This window comes from Echeneis naucrates, chromosome 6, assembly GCF_900963305.1.
Source record: "Echeneis naucrates chromosome 6, fEcheNa1.1, whole genome shotgun sequence".
NCBI classification, from domain to species: Eukaryota; Metazoa; Chordata; class Actinopteri; order Carangiformes; family Echeneidae; genus Echeneis; species Echeneis naucrates.
In genome coordinates, this window is record NC_042516.1 from 1,900,984 (window position 1) to 1,921,772 (window position 20,789).

The 20,789-nt window shown below is 39.4% G+C and overlaps 1 protein-coding gene across 3 annotated transcripts in view; it reads right to left on the reverse strand.

Annotated features, from left to right (window-relative positions):
* The window catches only part of ascc3 (activating signal cointegrator 1 complex subunit 3), a 139,260-nt gene that overhangs the window by 20,349 nt on the left and 98,122 nt on the right, over positions 1–20,789 (reverse strand). For all 3 annotated transcript variants that reach the window (XM_029503815.1, XM_029503814.1, XM_029503813.1), the window contains 16 exons: positions 20,283–20,474; positions 19,531–19,755; positions 18,441–18,560; positions 17,455–17,619; positions 15,583–15,669; positions 14,692–14,868; positions 12,606–12,831; positions 11,456–11,610; positions 8,021–8,119; positions 7,709–7,877; positions 6,033–6,253; positions 5,356–5,441; positions 4,908–5,074; positions 4,188–4,333; positions 2,064–2,184; positions 1,008–1,150 (listed from right to left, as the gene is read on the reverse strand). In XM_029503815.1, the coding sequence (XP_029359675.1) occupies positions 1,008–1,150; positions 2,064–2,184; positions 4,188–4,333; positions 4,908–5,074; positions 5,356–5,441; positions 6,033–6,253; positions 7,709–7,877; positions 8,021–8,119; positions 11,456–11,610; positions 12,606–12,831; positions 14,692–14,868; positions 15,583–15,669; positions 17,455–17,619; positions 18,441–18,560; positions 19,531–19,755; positions 20,283–20,474 (2,499 nt within the window). The remainder of the gene's footprint in view (positions 1–1,007; positions 1,151–2,063; positions 2,185–4,187; positions 4,334–4,907; positions 5,075–5,355; positions 5,442–6,032; positions 6,254–7,708; positions 7,878–8,020; positions 8,120–11,455; positions 11,611–12,605; positions 12,832–14,691; positions 14,869–15,582; positions 15,670–17,454; positions 17,620–18,440; positions 18,561–19,530; positions 19,756–20,282; positions 20,475–20,789) is intronic.

Sequence of the window (20,789 nt, forward strand, 5' to 3'; positions counted from 1 at the left end):
TCATGTTTATGCTCTATATTACTGCTGTAAAAATATCAAAGTGTTATCTAAGTGCAGAGAGAAATACAATCCATACACTAATTATCCACAAACCATATTTCACATTTTATCCCAGCACCACTTTCAACCATGTCCGAGATGTTCCTGACGGACTTACACTCCATGGCTAAGCCTACTGCCCTGGCACACAGTGATACTGTTCTGTTCTGTGGAGACAGAAGCAGAGGGCCAGTCCCCAGTCCTTCACCGGATATGTAACTCTGTGGACATCAACCGGATTGTGCCAGATGCTGAACTGGTGTGTTACAGGACCAAGTTCAAGGCTCCAGTGCACAGCTCCACATAAAATCCAGAGTATTTTAGTCTAACATTTACTGTGTGTTTATTTCAGGACTTGTTGGCCACGAACTTATCTTAACATTGGTAGTCTTACTTTGATTTCATTAAAAGGTATCATATTTAGATATCAGAATTAACTAGGCCACTGTTACACAACCAACCCTCTATGAAGGTGGAGCAATCAAATTTAACAGTGTCAGTTAATGAAATCATTTCGTATAAAGCTGGACTGCAAATCCTGCTTATTTTTTTATTATTTGGATGAGCAAACTAATCAATAACAGTGATAATAATATAAGCCTAATGTTAAAATGTGAACCTGGATACGAAATTGGCTGCAATCTTGAACACAGCATAAACCCACAATATTGGAAGATCACTATTCTGGCACCAAGGACAAGAGATGAAGAATGGGAAGAGCAAGAGGGGTAGAAAATGAGAAGGAGATCCATGAAAACACACATTAGACATGATGAAAACAGATGCATCTGCCAACATTTGCGGTGTGTCAATTGCATACCGTCAGGGCTGCAACACAGCCCACAATAAATCTGATATTGTTTGCCGTAGGGCTGAATACTCAAAACAGTGCTTTTGTTGGGTCGGGTTTTGTCCCACATTTAGAGCTGTGACACAAAGTTGCGAAACTGATGCACAAACTAGCATACCTCTCTCTCATCCTGGTGCAGCCACTGTTTGGGGTTGTCCTCTGTGGCCAGGTAGGCAATAAGGTCCAGGGCAGTCAGTCGAGTCTGGCGCCGTGATGAGACAAAGATCAGCACAGGTTTGGCTGGAGAGTGACTGCGAATTGCTTTAAAAGAAAGTTTGAAAGATACAAAGGTATCAGTTTCTCTTACTTTGTTTATTTTTTATTATGGGAAAAATAGTCAATTGTAACAGCTAAACCAGCCTTGAATAAGAGCCTGTTACTTAATATGAGTAGATTTTGACATAGTCTTGTTTAAAACTCTTATATTTCCTAAAACAGCTGAACAAAGATTGAAAAAACTAAACAAAACAAAACAAATAACAGGAAATTGTGGATTTGCTGGCCACTGTGTCTTGCAGTGGATTAATCCACATGTGGTGCTGCAGTGGGAGTGGATCAAAATAGAATACAGTGTGTGTTCATGATAATGAAGGAATGTATCATCAGTGTGACTCATTGAAGTAAATCTTGGACAACTGTGGAGCTCAACAGATATATCCGGCTGTGGACACTTGGATGCGGTACTTGGTAGGATACATTTGTTACAATCATAGCATTTTTTGAAAGGTGTTATATTTCAAGAATCACCTTTAAGTCTGTAAAGTACATTCGCATTAAAACCAGACTAAAATTTGCTCTGATGAAACATCACATGGCTTGGCTCAAACTGTACATCAACATGACGACCTACTTACTTTAAAGAGTTTACTTTCTTTGTTGTTTTTGTCTTTTAAATCTATTGATTTTTCTTCTTTTTTTTTCTGTCATTTATCTTACACCTTTAGTGACAGTGTAGAGCTCATGCATCCACATGGTATATACCCTGTCCATCACCTATCAGGTTACCCCCATCTTCAGTTTTTGCACAATATGCTGGGGCAGAAAATTATTTTGAATTAAATTTACTCAATGATTTATACGCATTTTCTCTATTAAGTAACTTCTGCACTGAACTGTAAGTGTAGATGTTCAATGATCATGTGTGAGTCGTGTTCATGTGAATGTATAAATGCACCTTGAAAAGTGGGCTTGTTCATGCTGGCCATGCGGGGGCAGTAGTGTTGTCCAGGGAAACCTTGGATATGAACTTCAAGTGGTACAGGGCGAACAGACGGACGGAAGTTAAACAAACCCACCTGTTACAAACAGAAAAGGGGAGGGGGAGGGGAGAGAAAGAAAAAATAGGAGAGATATAAGCAGCTGGCAACACGAAACCCCATCTGTCTGTAATGTGAAGTGGCTAAGAATAGTGAGTCTCTGCTAAGCTCTGCTGTGTTCTCTTTAACCTTTTACAAATTTTACAGATTTACCAGCTTTGCCCCCCCCCACAGTCAGCCAAACAGGCTTGTCAGACTCTTTCTGTACATCTCTGGCAGCAGAGTAACAAATGAGTCATGTTCCCATATGAAATGTATCCGATCACGTAAAAATATTATTCATCGCAGATTGATTTCGATTTCATAACATGCTGATCAGACACGTCAACCCAATAGGCAATACACAAGGTAGTTTCCCTATCAAGCAAAGAGAAAATACAACTGCACCTATCTGAGGCATCTGATCTGTGCACTCGGCATAACAGTAGCAGTTTTTCCTCTGTTAAAGTAACCAAACTGATGTTGAACCCAAAATAGACTTGCTCTGTCTTCTGTACTTTGGAACAATGAAAAAGAGCCCTATGTTTCACACAAAATTTTCCATGAGAAACCAGGCTGTTCCTGACACTCTGACATATAGCTACTGTTTGTTTTCACAGGGCACAACAGGAAGATCATGAATAGTTCAAAATGAGGAAGGGAGACTCACTGCAGTAAATGAACTCTGATGCGTTTGATTTTCTTACATGTTTGGGGTTTGAGAGCAGGCACCTTTGTCCAAACACACTTTTGAGTATTCTTATCAATGTTTCCAACTGAAAGGATCCACGTGCTGCTCTTTTTCAAAAGTGGGAAAAATAAAGCAAGCCTGTGGGGTTTTTTGTTTTATTTTATTGTGCCTGAGAACACTTACGCACTATCACCCAACAGCAAGAAGGTTGAGGGTTTGAACACTTCATGTGAGGCTGCCCTCCAGGTGCAAAAAAAAAAAAAAAAAAAAAAAAAAAAAATATATATATATATATATATATATTTTTTTTTTTTTTATGTGGCCCTGATTGAGATAAAATCCCAGCCACCCATGTTAAGGTGGGAGAAAGCTGGAGCACCTGATGGCACAATGATGGTGGTGTAAACTGTGACCATATCAAAAAATAGCAGCTACTGCAATTGAGAATACATTACAGCACTATTTTACAGCTCTTTTGTTAATGGTTTGTCTCTAAAAATTGGCCCTGTCAATGGCATACTCTGCAATCATCCACTGTCAATTCAAGTCAATCCAACACCATGACTCACTCCCCTGTAACTCCGCTTGCCTAAGCAGAATGGATTAGAGATGGACAATAGACATGTTAGTGTGAAAGATTTTTGGCTGAGGGGAGACCTTGGATGTTCAAGAGACATAGTTTGAAATACAGAGAACAAATAAAATGAAAACCATAAAGAAATCTGTAACACACCACTGACATATCTTACTCAATAAATGTAGACAGATTTAATCCTTTCACAAAGTCTAAAGCAAAAGAAACCAGGTACTCCATTAAGGGTACTTCAAAATCATTTTGGTTAGAATCTGAGTTACTGTTCATTCTACTACTCTGATGCTGCGTTGCTTCAAACTGACGGTCAGGCACATGCCTTCATTCCTGATGAATAAAATTTAAGCATGACATTCAGACAGCTAGACTCCAGACAATAACAGAGAACAAAGTAAAGCATTAACTCTGGGCCAAAAGTATCTTTTTTATCATAATTGCTCTTATTATAGTCAATCTGATATGAAGAGGCAGCAAAAAAAATTAACCGCGAAGAAATGCAGCAAGACTAAGACTGTGGTTCCTGGCTGGCTCTACTATAACATGGTTGTTAAACAATTACACAAAGCCAATTTAACTGCTCCTGAACAGAAGAAGCTTGAAGATGATCCTCCATTTGGCTAAACAACAAGGGGTTAAAAGGCAACAAGAGCGCTCTGAGACATTTAAGTAATGTTATAATGTGGACAATGGAAGACTGGAGCTGCCAGGATGGTTACTAACCTGCACAATTCCCAGCCAGTCAGCAAGGTCTCGAGCATTGGCGAGGGCTGTTGACAGACCGACAACTCGGACACTCGAAGATGTGTGAGAGGAGATGAAGTTTGTCCTGGAGACAATGACCTCCAACACCGGACCTCTGTCTTCACCTGGAAACGAACATCACCACTGTCACTAATGCTGTCACTAAAATGAGTCAGTTAGTAAACCCATATAATAGTTTCATAATATGAGGAGGTTTTTGAAGAGGGTTCCAAATTAATTAAAATGCAGTCAAACTTGAAACATGGCCAACTGCAATATTCAAATCACAGGAGCTTCCGATTTGTGGATTAATTTCATCATTACTGTTTGAAAAAGAAAAAGAAAAAATCTGTGGCAATAAAATGCAAAAACACATATTCCACCTTCTTAAACACTTCACTTAGGTCCAAAAGAAATTGGATCAGAGTTTAGCAAATAAATGCCCCAACTTTTAAGGTGGGGTTTGAGATTTTACTATGATTATCTTTGTATAGAATTTTTCGGGGGACTTTTTATACCAGCAGTAAACAGGTACATTGAAGGGAATGAATTGCAGAGGTTGTGGGGTTGGAATCGGAATTGGTAGGCTATGATAACGTGGCATGAACACTGACCATTCAACCACCTGCACTGCCGGCTTGATGTCATTGACATTATTTTATTATTTCAAACTAATACTGGCTTGGTACGGACTCTTACCTAACAGGTGGATTTCATCGATGATGAGAATGGCCACTTTCTGAACATAACTTCTGTTCTGCCAACTTCTGCTCACTCCATCCCACTTCTCTGGGGTGGTGACAATTAGGTCGGCCTGCATGATTGCTCTCATGTCTGGGGTTACATCACCTGTCAGCTCCACCACTCTGCACACATCATGACAAACTACATATTTTCCTGTTCATTCCTTTCATTATTACTAGCATTTAGTTACAAAATGTAACAACAAGCATCGCAGAATAGTTCTAAATATCATTGACCAGATCAGGTCAAATTGTTCAATAATATTTTTTGGTGAAAAAAATCTATATTTTCTTCACTCTAAGCATAAAATAAGACACATGTACACAACTTTATTTCAATTACCTTGCGAAAGATAGTGGCTAATGGGCTTGGTCAGTAAGAACAAATGTCTATTTTCACTTACTTCTTTCCAAGTCTTTCCTCAATTCTGATCTTCCAGTCGTCAATCCTTTCTCTGACCAGGGCTTTCAGAGGGGCAATATAGACCACCTGAACCAACAGCATCACATACAACACGGTGCCATGAAACAAACATTGCCAGGTCACTTCTGGCCGCCTCTGCTACTGCTGCTCCTTATAAATATATGTGCTGCTTTCAGGTGTCAGCCGTTATATACATGGTGTTTCATAACATACCTTGGCTCCAGTGACATGTATGTTCTTTTTTGTTAAAGTTTTTATAAATAATGTCTTTTAAGGTCTGTTCTCAGTCATAAATCAATTCATTATTCAATACATTTCATTTTTACTATTTCTCTTAAATAGAACAGGAAATTGCCATAAATATACCAACGTAAGTAACTAAAGTGAACGAGAGATTATGATCTGTTGATCTGAATATGTTGTTAAGTGGGCTTTTATGACAGTGTAACAATAGTTCCTGTAAGATATTTGGCAAAATAGAATTTTTTTTATGCAGGTACTTTGTGAGCACTGTTCTAGTCTTTTTTCTGTAAATTCTCAGGTTGATATATCAACAAATTCGAATATAAATAGAACAGAGCAACAGGTCAACACATTTCTTCCATAAAAGGGCATTGAAGTCAACAGGGACAGTTTCATGGAACCAACAAGTCTAACCTTCGAGGTTGGATAGTTGTTGAAGACCCGGAACATGGCCATCTCTGCTGCAATAGTTTTACCAGAGCCCGTTGGCGCCCCCAAAAGGACGTTGGTGTCAGTGTGGTATAATGTGTGGAAGATTTGTGTCTGGATGGGGTTGAAGTGGGTGAATTTGTATAGGCTCTCATACTGACGGTTACCAAGAGCTGTCACAGGCAATGGCTGCAGGTCCAGCAGCTCTGAAAGGAAGAGAGCAGGGGAGCAGGGTTTGCTTGTAAAAACACACACATATATCATAATAAAAATGAATCGTACAGTACAGTATGTCTGTGAAGAACATAACTAAAGGGAAAATCTTCTGTAACTTGCAGTCACAGCAGTGAAAAAAAAAACCAGACATTTGCTGACAAGAATATACCGATTACGATAACCTTGATGATATGAATAACATGATGTATGGTGCTGGTAACCCAATCTGTTTTCATATTCATATAAAAGTCAAATACACGAACCCTCTAATGTTTAGATTTACTGTGACTTCACTGTGACAAAAAAAAAAAAAAAAAAAAAAAAAAAAATCAGTGTTTCGCTCACAAACACACAAGACAGGGTCAGAGCTGGCAACGAAACACTTTAATTTATGTTGAATGTGTAGACATGCCAATGACAGTCATGTCACCAACTGCAGGGCTAAGAAAATGAGATAAATAAATGAATTGAGGTTCAGATCCCCACAAATATTCAACTCTCTTCAAGTCCTACAAGTTCAAGTACTGCTGTTTGTTGCTGGGCAGGTAGTGGAGAGTGCGCTTGGGGATAAAACTGTGGCAGGTGGGGCAGAGATTAGAAAGCGTTTATGTCATTTGACACTTTTAGACACTGGTTGTGTGTCTGAAGAGTTGTCTGTGAGGATAAACACTGAGCATTACAAATATTAGAGTGGTAATCTTTCTTTTTTCACTGATATTTTGTTACATTTGCATTACATTGGAAACTCTGATTTCTATATACAGTAAGAAGTTATTTTATTAATGACAAGCTGGAGACGTTGGTCCAACTGGGAGACTATCTGTGTGCTATGGGGTTTTTCCATGATAGCTGCTGTAAGCTGCTGCTGTTTACTCTTACAGAGAGGAAATGTGGTTAGAAATAATATCCGTGATCCTGTCTTACAATCTGGGTGAGTGCATGAGAGAAGTAAGGGAGGATTAAATGCTTTTGTTCGACAGACTACATGGGGTTTTGATGTCTCCAGACTCCCTACAATCAGCTATGCCATTCTGTTGTGGTGAGTCACTGTTTAAAGCTGACAAAGTTAGTGTCAGTATTTTTTATTGTGTCTCTCGCCAGTTTTAGCTTCAGGACGTTCTTCGGTTTCTTTCACTATATAGAAGAAAAAAGTACAGACTACATGATCTGTGCTAGTTTAGTCCAACAACTTATGGTGAATTACATAATAGCCTGTACAACATGTGACAACATTAGCTTGCTGGGGTCTACATCTATTTAAGGACCTAGTCCTTATATATATATATATATATATATATATATATATATATATATATATAAATAAATAAGGAGTGATACTAACAGTTGGATATAATAGATTCAGTTGGTTTCCATCGGTATTCTAAACTCAAGTCAATTCCTCTTGTGTAGACATGATTGTGTGTTTGAGTGTGGGTTGTGTGTACCAGTGTGTGGGGGATGTCTCTCAGGTAAGATGAGGTTCTGGAAATTGATGATGCAGATGGCTTCAGCTCCAAGCCAGCGGTCAGACACTGCCTTGATGTAGTACTGGGAGGGCAATGGCTCAAAGATGGGGATGGTGAAGACAATGTGCTGTGGCTCTACTGTCACCACCTGGCAGGAGAAACACACACCTTAGCCTTTAAGAAATTGAAACATTTTTTGTAGATATGATCATCAGAATAAGATGGATGGCTAGATGTAAACATAATGCGTCAGGCCCTCTCTGTAACTGGAGCAGAGGCATGGAAACAAACCAGTTTCTTCTGCAGGAGGAAGTACTCAGAGTGGTAGATGTGATCATTGATGGGATCCTCCACCCATAACCACCATGGCTCACCCACTGATCCATGGACCTGAAGCACAAAGACAAAGGGTATATCATTCACATTGCATGTTTTCTTTCTCAAAATGTTTGGTGATTGGGTGGTTTTTAATGGTTTTTAATTCACAATGACTACTACACAGATGACTGTAATGTGTTTTCATTATCTTTAATCAATTCAATCTGATTTTCATTCAAAGTATCAAAGTACAACGGTATAGTTTATTTGACATGACAGTCACAAGCTGCTTCCCAGGTACCCTCAGCCAATTTTTGGCATGTGGAGACATGAGAAAGGTGACTTTCCTAGATAACATACTAGATTAGTAAACTGGATAACATAATGTTATTGGACCATGATACATTGAATTTCCATTAAAGCCTTTAGTTTGTAATTTCTAATTTCTTCATTGGTCATCTTGAGTTTAGACTTTAAACTAGAGAGCATATGAGACCATAAACTGATTAGGAAAATGGTTACTGAATTAATAAATCAAGTGAACAGTAGGGCCATTTTCAGATAAACCACAATGCAATCTGACTTCTTGAATCAGTCCTTGATGATAATAAGATTAAATGTAAATTCAATGCTATTAAGCATTGGCTTCCTTTTACAGCTCCAGTCTATATCAACTTTTATATAGTCTATGAATACAACCAGTAGGTGCTCAGTACATATGGATCAGAAATCCATTTTTAAACTTAAGCATTAATTTTGATCTCAGCTTCAGACTTGTTATATGACTGTAAGTTGCTCAGTTGTGGCGCTATCACAGTGAAACAGACTGACAGACAAAACCAGACAGACACTGTGGTAGCTGGTTGGAGTAGTATAGCATATAAGAATTCAGCTTTTCTCACACCATACTCAAAAATACCAGCCTTTAAAATGCACTGCGAGTTTCATTTTTGAAGTGAATAACAAACTTATGTCAGGATTGGGCAGTTTGATCATTTGATCATTTGTGAGCATGGGTTGCCTTGCGACTCATGTGTCCATACGTGTCCTGGCTCTGCAGCCAGATCAGAGCTAATCCAGCCAGTGTTCCATTACCACTCTCCCATGATTGGAGTATGCATCGCTAATCGGACATAAACATTCACCTTCATACGCAGCCCTGCTAAAGTGAGCTTCCTATTCTCCTCAGATTCCATGACAAAGACCACACAAAGCTTCGCAAGAGCCCCTCTGGTCTGTCTGCCCACTGAGGTGGAACATTCTTGTGAGGTCTGGAGGAATTCTGGCTCTCATGGACAGATGGAGATTCCATTGCTTTAAGAGTAACAAAGCAGGAGGAGCAGATCTCTCCATCATGTCTATCCCAAAGGTCAAATGTATGATCAATGGGGAGTAAAATAAATTTGGTTCACCTCACTCTCACCCTGAATCAGGCTGTCTAAAAATGTATTTGTACTGTCTTCCTTCATGAAGACAGCATTAATGAGCTTAATGAGTGGTCATTCAGCAGTGTTCATTCATTCAAAAAGGCAGCAGCAACAGTAGCTGATGCGTATGATTCTATTGGTTTCAGTTCAGTGACTGTTTCGATTTTTAATTGGATTTTAAATGTTTGTTATTTCTATGACTCAGAGTGGACATTTTAATAAGTCAGTATATTGATGTACAGGAAGAAGCAACTTTTCATTACTTTGACAACACTGACAGACTCTGTAGAAACCTTACTGTAGATTTCTTTTTTTTGCATGAACAGGTTTTCTCTTACTCCAGAGGCATTGCTTATTTTTGTTTCAAAGAGCCCTACTGATGCAGCAAACTGCTCTCTTATATTTATGACTTACAGCTTTCTTATAGTATGTGTCATAACATTGTGACACCAAGGTGACACAGTGTCTACTCTAAGCCAGTAGCTGTGTCCCAGGATGGTATAATCTTTCAGAGGTTGATGTAAAGAATGATTGTGTTTCAATCAACACAATTAGACCATTTCAAAGGCATTTCAAAACCATTTCAAATGGTGTACTCCTTTTGGGAAATCTCATCAAAATCTCATCTTTGCCATGATGGCTCCTTTGTAGCACAAATTCCATGTTTCAGAGAGCCAGCGGATTACACTGCTAAATGTGAGTGTTTGCTTTTAGCTAACAGTACTATTAAAACCCAATAAATAAATAAATAAATAAATAAATAAATGAATGAATGAATGAATGAATGAATGAATGAATGAATGAATGAATGAATGAGGTGTTGTCAAGTTTGCTAGGCAACAGGAGCTACCCTTGGTGACAAAATGTTAAGGACAAGGAACAGCTGGTGACACATCTTGAAAATCCTCAGAGAAATTTTGGCTCTGGCTTGGCTATGAAGGACCTTTGTGTACCATTCCCCTGAGGGATGCAGATCCATCAGTTATGACACAGCTAATCTTGTCTGTTGAAAAACTCATGATCTCTAGCCAGTGTTGCTCTACTGTGGAACTGTAGTGCAGTAGAGATGTCCTGCTTACTAATGCAGAATCATACAAAAAAGTTGTTGTCTTCTTCAAATAAATCTTCAAAAATCTATGAGAGTTTAGCTCCCAGAAGAATATTTTTGATTTGATCTGTATTAAACATGCTGGTAAAGAGCAAGAAGAATACAGGCACACACACAAACCCAAACTATAGGGAGAATGAAATTTAATTTATGGTGAACATTTTAAAACATCTATGTGAAGGCTTCACGCACAAAGTGTGGGAGCCCTGCTTCTATGACATCAAATCAAATCAAATCAGATTCATTTGTATAGTGCCAAATCATAACAAAGTTACATCAAGGCACTTTACATGTAGAGCAGTTCTAGACCAAACTCTTTATAAAATGATTTAAAGAGACGCAACAGATCCCCCGGAGAGCAAGAACTTGGTGACAGTGGCAAGGAAAAACTTCCTTTTAGAGGCAGAAACCTTGGGCAGAACCAGGCTCAATCAACCTTGATGTGAAGCTTCTGCTGCAGATAGGGGATGCTTATGTGCGTATGTCTGTGCTACGTAAATATAATAAATAAGAAAAATGCCAGCATCTGTTTATGGAGGCCATGTCCCTGTTAAAAGGGGTGAAACCAATTTACTGTTTATATGTTAGTCTCACTCCCAAAACTACTAGCTGAAGTACATAAAATATTTTTTCTATAAGCCTTTTCCAGTTTTTGCAGGATAAAAACATGAGGGAAGTGCATGAGACAGGATTTCTTCAAGGACATGAACGCCCTCATCATTGACAGTTCATGTTTAGTGCAATGCCAGATATAAGAAAGCTCAATCTTCCAGACCCTTTGGATTGGTGTGACTGTGACATCTACTGTTTAATTTCCACTATGAAAAGAAGTAGCCAGGAAAGCTTTAGCTGCATGTCACAGTATGTCATTACCTGGTCATTCCAGCGAAAGTCCGGTGTGACAAGGAGACGGACACGTAGGACCGTGCGTGTGATTGGCTGGATGCTGGCCTCCATTGTTATGGAGGGGATCTGATGGACACACTGCTTGACTGTTAAGCCAATGTTGACATGGTGCAGCATGTGACCTGGAGACAGCAAACAAAATTATTTGAGTCAATTCTGATACAAGTTATGATTATTGTTATTCTTTACCAAAAAAAAAAAAGTTTTTGTGTTCTGTATCTAGTCATCACTTTGGCAAAATGGCCCAAGCAGGTAGCAGTGTTGGGATATTGTGGCTACTTCTGCATATTTAAAAATTTTCTGTGACTTTGCATAGCAACGCTTCTGGTGGAAGTTGTTGGCAATTACAGTTACAGCCTCTGTTGGCAATGTTCCTACCAGCAAGATTGAGGGCTTTGAGAATATACCTCCTTCAGTTTTGTATCCAAATATGACATGTAGTAAAACTATTACTACAACTTCAAACCAAAAAAACTCCTGGAGTGGTACTATCACAGACAGTGGAGAACCTGTAAGTCTGTGAAATAACCACAGACAGCTTCCTGGACATCCAGACCATGTTTGAGTTAAAAAGGCTTTATAAAGAAGAAGGGTTTAACGTTCCTCCTGAACGTTACTCAGCTCTGTTGTTTGATGTTAGTGCTGCCAAAGAGGGTCAACTAACTATAACTTCAACACAGCAGTTCAGTTTCTGTCAATGAACATGAACACTTGCAGCAGCTGCACAATGGATAAATGTCACAGTGGACCTGACTGTACTAAGTGAAAGGCTGACAGTCAGCAGAATCAGGGTAGGAAGACATGGCTGTTGCAGTGCACCAGTGCTGTAGAAGGGTACATCATCTTTATCTGATCAAGGAAAATGTGGAGGCAGTTTTGATTTAGCATTTTACAAGTGTCAACAGAAAACAAACAAAAAAAGAAAGAAGGAAGGCACTAAAAAACAGCAGCTTCTTTGTTAGAAGACTTTGTTAATCCTGCAGTGAATGAACAAAAGCACCCCAGTCTATGTTTGAGAATTTAGCACATAATCATGTTGGTGTTTATATCTTGATTTGGATCATTTATACAGTCTGAGCTCATGTACTCCAGCAGATCTAGGGTTTAGATGCCTTACCAATCTCATCCTTTCTCATTTCCTTCAGTTTGTCCAGACTGAGTTTCTTCTCCTCCAGGCGGTTTAGCACAACATGACTGAGGTTGGGGAACTGGCGAAGAGGGTGGGAAAAGCCCCACAGCCGCTTGTCAATCACCTTACAGAGGGTGAGAAGTCGGTAGGTCATGGCTGGCCACCGCTTCCTCAGAGCAATTTCAAACAAAGCCCTGATGATGCGAGCAGCATTCTGAGAGAGGCAAGAGAACAGAAACATTAATCCACACAAATTACTGCTGCATGTATGTTCAGTTGAAATGAAATATGCAAAACACATTTGTGCACAAGTCCACTGCAGGCACTGATTAGTCTAACGTGTATTTTGATGAATCATGTAATCTCGGTTTCAGAACATGAACTGATAGATTGCTCATGTCATGAAGCAGAGATCAGTTAGCAGTACTGCTCACTGACGGACAGCTTACATATGGCCTGGCTGTGATTCATTTGGTCAGGTGTCAATATGAAACTGCAAATTCTAGTAAAGACTTGATGCGCCTGGATGGCAGATTATTTTAGTCTAGATGTGATGTTAGTAGGTGATTCAGAGATCCAGCCACAGGAACATGGTCCTTTAGAACCCTTTAAATCGTTGAGCTCTACAGCATTAAAATCATTCAGCTCTAAATCTCTTGATGCTACTGTGTGTCTTTACTGATCTCGCTGTGTTGTTCCGAGTCTAAATGTAATAAATAATATTTTCCCATCCCTACCTTTTCTACACTGCATAGAATCTGACCAGCTGGTTTGCACCGCTGATGTTGTAGATTATTTTCTATCTGTTATTAATTGTGAGCTACTGTTCAATGAAGTGAAAATTATTCATTGTGAGCGCTAGACTATATTAATAAAAAATCTTTTTTTTGCATGTTAGATGGTGTATGTGATTTTCTGATTGTCACTATCTGTGTATAAGACAATGTAAAATAAACTAAAGACAATAACAGTGCCTTTACCCCATTTAAAGTCTGAGTATCAGCTCCTGAAAAATCTATTACCACAGTAACAATTACAGCTGTTGTACAGTTAATTGTTATAGTGTACTGTTATAATTAACCATACTGCAATAGTGGGGCCATTCCATTAAACATGAATGTATATGCTGTCTAACATTTGCTCAGTGTTTTCTCTGAGAGCTGAAGATCCAGATGTCCATGATTGAAATTCCTTATCTGGTTTAAATAAGCAGAGTTGAAAAGAATAAACTGGAAACATTAAGGCTTGAACCAATTTGTCTTTCACTACACCAAATATAATGCTTTGAAATTGAATCCAGAAACTTTGCTGGATCATCTATCTCCTGATCCAATAATCTCCGGTTTTACTGAGTCAAATGTTTATGAACAGTTCCTGTTTCCTGCTGCTTCTGGAACACCTCTTTGTTTTCACTGCTGTGTAGTTAAGCTGCTGAAGCTACCAAAGTGTTGATTGTTGCGCAGCCACTGCAGCCATTAGTCAGTGAGTTTTTGTCACATGTTGTTGTGTGTGACCATGGAATTTAAATCTTCATCACATCACTAAAGTCGCCATAACAACTCTGAAAGGAGGGAATCAAGCAATTAGCTACATGGAGTCACTGACAGAGAAGCATGGGTGACATGGTGGGACAGTGGCTACCAATGTTGTCTCAACAAGAGGGTACTGGGTGAGGGATTGTGTGTTCTTCTTGTTCTCATGTGGGTTCCTTGCAGGTTCACCAGTTACCTCTCACAGTTCAAAGATATGGAGATGTAGGCGAACTGGTAATTCTAATTGCTCCTAGGCATGAATGTGAGCGTGAATACTGCGGTTACAGCCCCTTTTTCCTATTTTACAATGCTGGAGCAATTATCTTCAGGATTATCTTCTGGAGCAAAGCAAGAAAAAGCTGTTGAGAAAACGTTGAACCAAAGTTAAGCTTAGAATTTAATAGCCAAATCTCAAAGTTTTGCTGTATTAAAAACCCCAAATGAAAGAAAATCAAACATAAGCATTTTGTCTCGTATTTGGATGGATTGCCTGTTACCTGAGTCTACGAAAAGATATAATATATTTGATAGACTTTTCTCACCTGTGCTACATATGACAGGTCTGAGATTAGCGAGAAGCTATCCACCTCTCCTCGGCATATGTATGTCTGCAGTAGGATGTTGACCTTGCCGTAGCCATTCTCCACGCCACCGGCAGCAGGCAGCTCACAGTAGTTGCACATTAACTGTTCTAGCTCTTCTGTCTCCTCGTCTCGAACCTCCAAACACACATCAAACAACATAATGCAATTAATGTTTTGAGAGAGTTTTTAGTAGATTCACGAATTTCAGCAGGTTTTAAACTACCACTTTAAAATCAAAACCTGATATATCTGTATTGTGCTTGGGGAAGTAGCTCAGTTGTACAGCACATGCTTTACATGCAGAGGCTCCGGATTCAACCACCAGCTACAATGCAAACCAGTGGTCTCAAGGCTGGATAAATCAAATCAAATCACATTTTATTTATGTAGCATTTTTCATACAGAACAGGAACACAAAGTGCTTCACAGGTTAAAAAGGAAAGAAGAAAGAAAAGAGAGAGGGAGCCATCCACATGGAGAGTCCCCGTCCACAACCACAGATAGTGACGCCCACGCCATGGCAATAAAGTCATGGTGTACTGAAAGCCCCTGGCCGACTAGGCCAGAAATCCCCCCTGGACGACACCCTGCATGTGGACCAGACACTACTCTCTTCGTGGAGGGCTCCCATGATTAAACACTGGAAAGAATAATAACTCATAATTTAAGAATTTACATAACATATGTAATATAAATATTAAACCAAACAAACATACAAAAAAATGTAAGAGGTGTGGAGGAAAAAATTAAATATTTATATAATGTATAAGTGTGTGTGTGTGTATGTGTGATGGTCTAAGGGCTTGACTGATGTACTGAGCATTGTAGTGTATATGTGATGAACCTCACCTTAAGCTGTTCAAACTCCTCAGCCTTGGACACAATGCTGAGGATATCGGCATCTGTTCGCTGGGAGTTGAACAGTTCATTGAACGTCTTGAGAGATGAAAAGAAAAACAAATCATTGTATTGAACACATCAGGTTTCTTTCATCTGTAACAATAACATGATGACATATGAAGCTAGTTTCTTCTTTGATTAAAAGGTGCAAGACACTAAATAAACAAGTGTAAACTGTTGTTCAGCTGCTTGTTGTGTTGCCATCAGCACTTAAAAAGCTGCACTTTTCTCTCGGTTTACCTTCTTAAAATTTTTTCTTTAAAATGAACTGGCTCCTAACACAAAATCAACACAGGCAAAACACTGAGGTTGTTTTGTCTTTCAAGGGGTTGTGCAGATGGGACATCTAGAACCCATTGATGCTCTACTAGTGTGAACATTTTCTGTTAGCTTATACTTTATGGTACTGTCTGTTGCTTTTAACAAGGTTTTCTCATTTGAAATGTTTATTCATTTATTTGTGATTATATGTTTGTGTTTAGAAAGAAACTGAAATGACAGCTACCAGTAACTCATGTGTCATGTCTACTTATCCGTGTCAGTCCACTGAGATTTTGCATTGCTCCCAACTTTACGAAGAAGCGGTAATTATATTTAAAACAAAGAATGTTGGAGCTGAAGCTGATTTTCCCTGGTAGGCACTGCTCCTTTGAATTTTCTGGATTTTTGTTTTTTGTTTGTTTTTGTAGTTTTGGGATGAACGCAGTTAGAAACTTTGTCTTGGGAGCATGGCCATGGCTGTGGGGGGTTGCCAGTGGTCACAAGCACATAAATATCCACTGCATCTAACCACATGAAGGCTAGGGGTGAGTTACTTTAGTTTTTGTTTGGCAGATAGAGTGGATGATCCTATTTCTTTGTTACAGCCACTGTGTTCATGATTGTTCTCCTTTGGGCTGAGTTGGTAAAATGTCTCTTGTTTAATTTAATTTTTTTTTTTTTTTAGGGCCCATCAGAAGGATTTCTGGATGGCTACACAAAGAGTAACTCTTAAAAATTGCAGACCACTACAGAGTTGAGATTAATGGCAAATGAATCAAAGATACATTTAAGTCTACTTTAGAAGCAAACTTGTGTGACATGGAGATCTTGCCTAGTAAAATGAGGGGTATTGCTGAGGCTGCTTTGCTGTGCAAAGTATACGTAGGTACAGGAATGCCAGTCACTGTCACTGTCTTCACCAACCACACAATGCAGGTTGTATATATATATATATATCTATCTATCTATATATATATATATATATATTTTTTTTTTTTTTTTTTTTTTTTTTTTCCCCAATTGATAATCGTGGTCCCAAATGGCACGCTCTCTTTATGGGGGGGAGTGTAGCAGCCAAGCCTCTGGTAGCTGTTACAGTAGGTTGTTGTGTCTTGTTTTTTATATGACAGATGTCCAGCAGGGGGAGTTGGGCCATCATTAGCTGCTGGGAACACCTGAGCCTGGTGTTCCCACTACTATAAGAGTAGACCAGCTCTGGGATGAGAGAGAGAAGGCCAAGGAGAAACTGTGCTTTCTACTCTGCCATTGCTTTTGTTTATTTGTTTCTGCTTCCACCTTACAACACACCACTCATCACTTTTACCCTCATGCATAAATGCTAACATTACTGACTTACAGATTGCCACACCTCTTAACTTTTTCTGGATATGTTGGATTTAGATTAGTTAAAATGAATTGTGAGTTCTTTGCTTGAAACTTCCTGTGCCATCTCCCATTATTGTGGTCTTGAGCCAACTGTGACAAGAATCAAATTAATTCTGGAATGTCTGAGGAAGTCCATCAGCAAAAGTTTAGGTGCCTTCCTCAGTCACACTCTACCTCAATTGTGTTGTATCTGATGTAGAAGTGGCTGGCAGTCCTGCCGAGGTCAGTGGAAGCAAAGTAGCCAGTGCGCTCCTCAAAGCGGATCATCCTGGCCTTATCCAGCTTCCTGCCCGACTCCACCACCAGCTCCCTCCTGTACATCTCCAAGGAGGGATCCATCTGAAAAAATTTCAATATTCTATTCAAGACCTTCTTTTAAAGCCTTCATGGCATTCAGAAAATATTAAATAACATTTTGTAACTTGAAAGTAAATGTCTTAGGTCACATTCAAATCTTTTGGATTTACATTTAAAATTCAGCTAGGATACTCTCCATCAGCTTTGAGATTGAGACTTCCAGGGCAATCACCATCACGCCACAGTCCTACATAGCAGAACCTTCTCTACAGCAATTGGTAAAGAAGCAGCCAAAGGACTGAGACTGTGAGAAACACCTGTCTCTAAGCTGATGAAACAAAGATTTGGCTACTTCATTTCAAGCCTTTAAAAAGAAACTGCACACTGCTCCTGATCTGCCCTCTACCATCTCAGAGGGGAAAGACTGAAGGGAAATTAGCTGAAAAGATTTTAAGTACAAGGCTGTACCACTGCTGAGTGTAAAACTGTGAGGACGTCTGCAGGATATTTTCCTGGGATTAATTTATTCCTTCAAGTGTATTATTACATCTGGTTTTTATTGTTTTCATGTTGTTGTTTTTTTGTTTTGTTTTGTATATTATGCAGCAACAATTAGATAAAATGCGTCCCTTAGTCCCTAAACCCTTAATCTTTTAAAAGAAACCCTTATGAGTATCAGAATCATTGATTAAACCATATCACATTGATCTTAAAAGGCAACACATAGGAAGAACAGTTTCCTCCGAGGAAAGTTTTAATTTCAGTCACAGTATGTTCAGATGGACGTTAAGACTTTTAATTACTTTAACTGTAACCTGCTATGAGACAGAGCAGTATGACAGAAGAGACTGCTGATCACTCACCTGGTAAGCCTTGTGGTTGATGCCATATGCCAGGGGGTTGGCCCTCACACGAACATAGAAGTATGTGTAACTTAGCCACTTAACTGCTTCCTCCACATTGGTCACTGTACCCAACGCAATCTGCAACAGGAGCCACCACAAAAAGTCAAAGTATCACTGGTCTCTGCTGACATCTAGTGGACACATGAGGAAACAGCAGCCTAACACCAAGGGGTCAAATCAAATTAAATCAAATCAGATTTATTTGTATAGAGCCAAATCATAACAAAATTTCATCAAGGCACTTTACATATAGAACAGGTCTAGACCAAACTCTTCATAAAATTATTTAAAGAGACCCAACAGATCCCCCGATGAGCAAGCATTTGGCAAGGAAAAACTTTCTTTAAGAGGCAGAAACCTCGGGCAGAACCAGGCTCAGGGGGGACGGCCATCTGCCTCGACCGGTTGGTCAAGCGTCTCATTTCAACAACAATGCACTGTTCACCCCTGCTTAGCAAAAATAGACCCACAATGGAACACTAAAGAAGCAGAGAAACATTTGGTTGCATTTTCTGTGATCTACCACTGTCATCCAAACAAATCTTCTGATAGAATCTGCTAAGCAGTGAACCACCACAAAAATTGTTCCATATTCATCAAGTAAACAACAACTAGCAGGAAAACGTTTTCTTAAGGTCATATGCTAGACTGGGGGAGTAGTGGGAAGCAAGTGAGTGAAATCACAAATCTGGCAAATAATTTCTTATTTTCTACTCTGAACTCTTCTCATCACTTGATTTTTTTTTTTTTTTGTTTTCTTTATTTGTTCTGGTGTCAGCAGATGTCAAATCAGTTATAACACAAAGAATATCACAACAGTGATAGCACAATAATGCAACAATTGAAATTGTAGGGGGTGTATTGTGAGTCACAGGTGAGATATTAGATAGGAAGGTTTGTGTTCTGGTGTCACCCTTCATCACACAGGGAGTTTGATGAAATCTCTTTCGCTTCCTGCTTTGACAATGACTGCACAAAAATTGACTGAAAACGTTCACATTAGTGTTGGACAAACTGTATGTATGTGTGTGTGAGTACAAAGACCAACCTCTGCATTGAGGTTATCTGCGAGGCTGTCCAGGAACTGACTCTCAATGGGGTTTTGCTGGGTGAGCAGGGTCAGGTAATGGCTCAGCTTATCATGGGACGTTATGATTGTCCCTTCACCATACTTATCAAACTGGGGACGACCTGCACGCCCAAAAATCTGCATCACATCGAGGATGCCCAGATCCACCAGGGCACCCCGCTTGGCATCGTAGATTTGAGTACCCTGTTTGAGGCAGAAACAGATGCTGAGTATCCCAAACCTTTGTGTTTTTGTCACTGCCTCATGATTATGATGTCAGCTGGATTTTTGATTTTTTGAAGAGCTTTTCATTGCTGGTGTTACTCTTCAGTAAAGAGAAATTGAATTCAACATGTTACCCAGCTCACAGCTTAATCTGTGAGCTGGGTAACATGTTGCTGACATCAACACGCACACTGTGGCTAACACTTACTGCTGTTGATAAAAAAAGACAAAAAGAACAAAAATAAATAAATAAAGTCATTGTAAAAGGGCTCCATCCTCACTAAGAACCACATTAAGAAGCCATTTTAATGTCCTTGCCTTTGAAATTTAACTTTGCTTCTGGTGTTAATATATAACCACAGAATAAGTGAAATGTCTGGGATCACTGAGAATCGGAAAATTTCCTTATTGAGATTTATAGAACATTCATCCAGGAAGACTGACAGAAAAGGAGAATGATATCCACTAAAATAAGTGAGCAAAGAAGGCTATCAAACAGTAAAGACCTTGATAATAACTGCATGGGCTGGCAGGTTCACTCCCCAGGCCAGGGTCGCAGTACAGACCAGCACCTTGAGGTGGCCTTTGGAGAACATGCTCTCCATCAAGCTCCGGTCAGACCGCAACATTCCAGCATGGTGGATCCCAAACCCTTCTGGGAACATCTCCTTCATCTGTTTGTTTCTGGAGCGCTGGATCTGAAAGAAGTATTAAAAGGAATTAAGAAAATAATGCTAGCGGAAATGAAAGCAGAAGCAACAAGCACTGGATTCTGTGATGTCAAAGATGAGATTTAAGTCCACATACATTATCTTGCCAGACTGCAGAGTAACAGGAGGAGAAACTGACCTTAGCCTTAACAAGAACAACTGACGTACGAGGAATCTTGAATAAAAAAGACTAAATAAAATGTGTAGTGTAGTGGTTAGTGCTGTCACCCCACAATAAGAAGATTCGGTTCCCGGCTTGGGTCCTTTCTCTGCGGAGTTTGCATGTTTTTCCTGTGTCTGCAT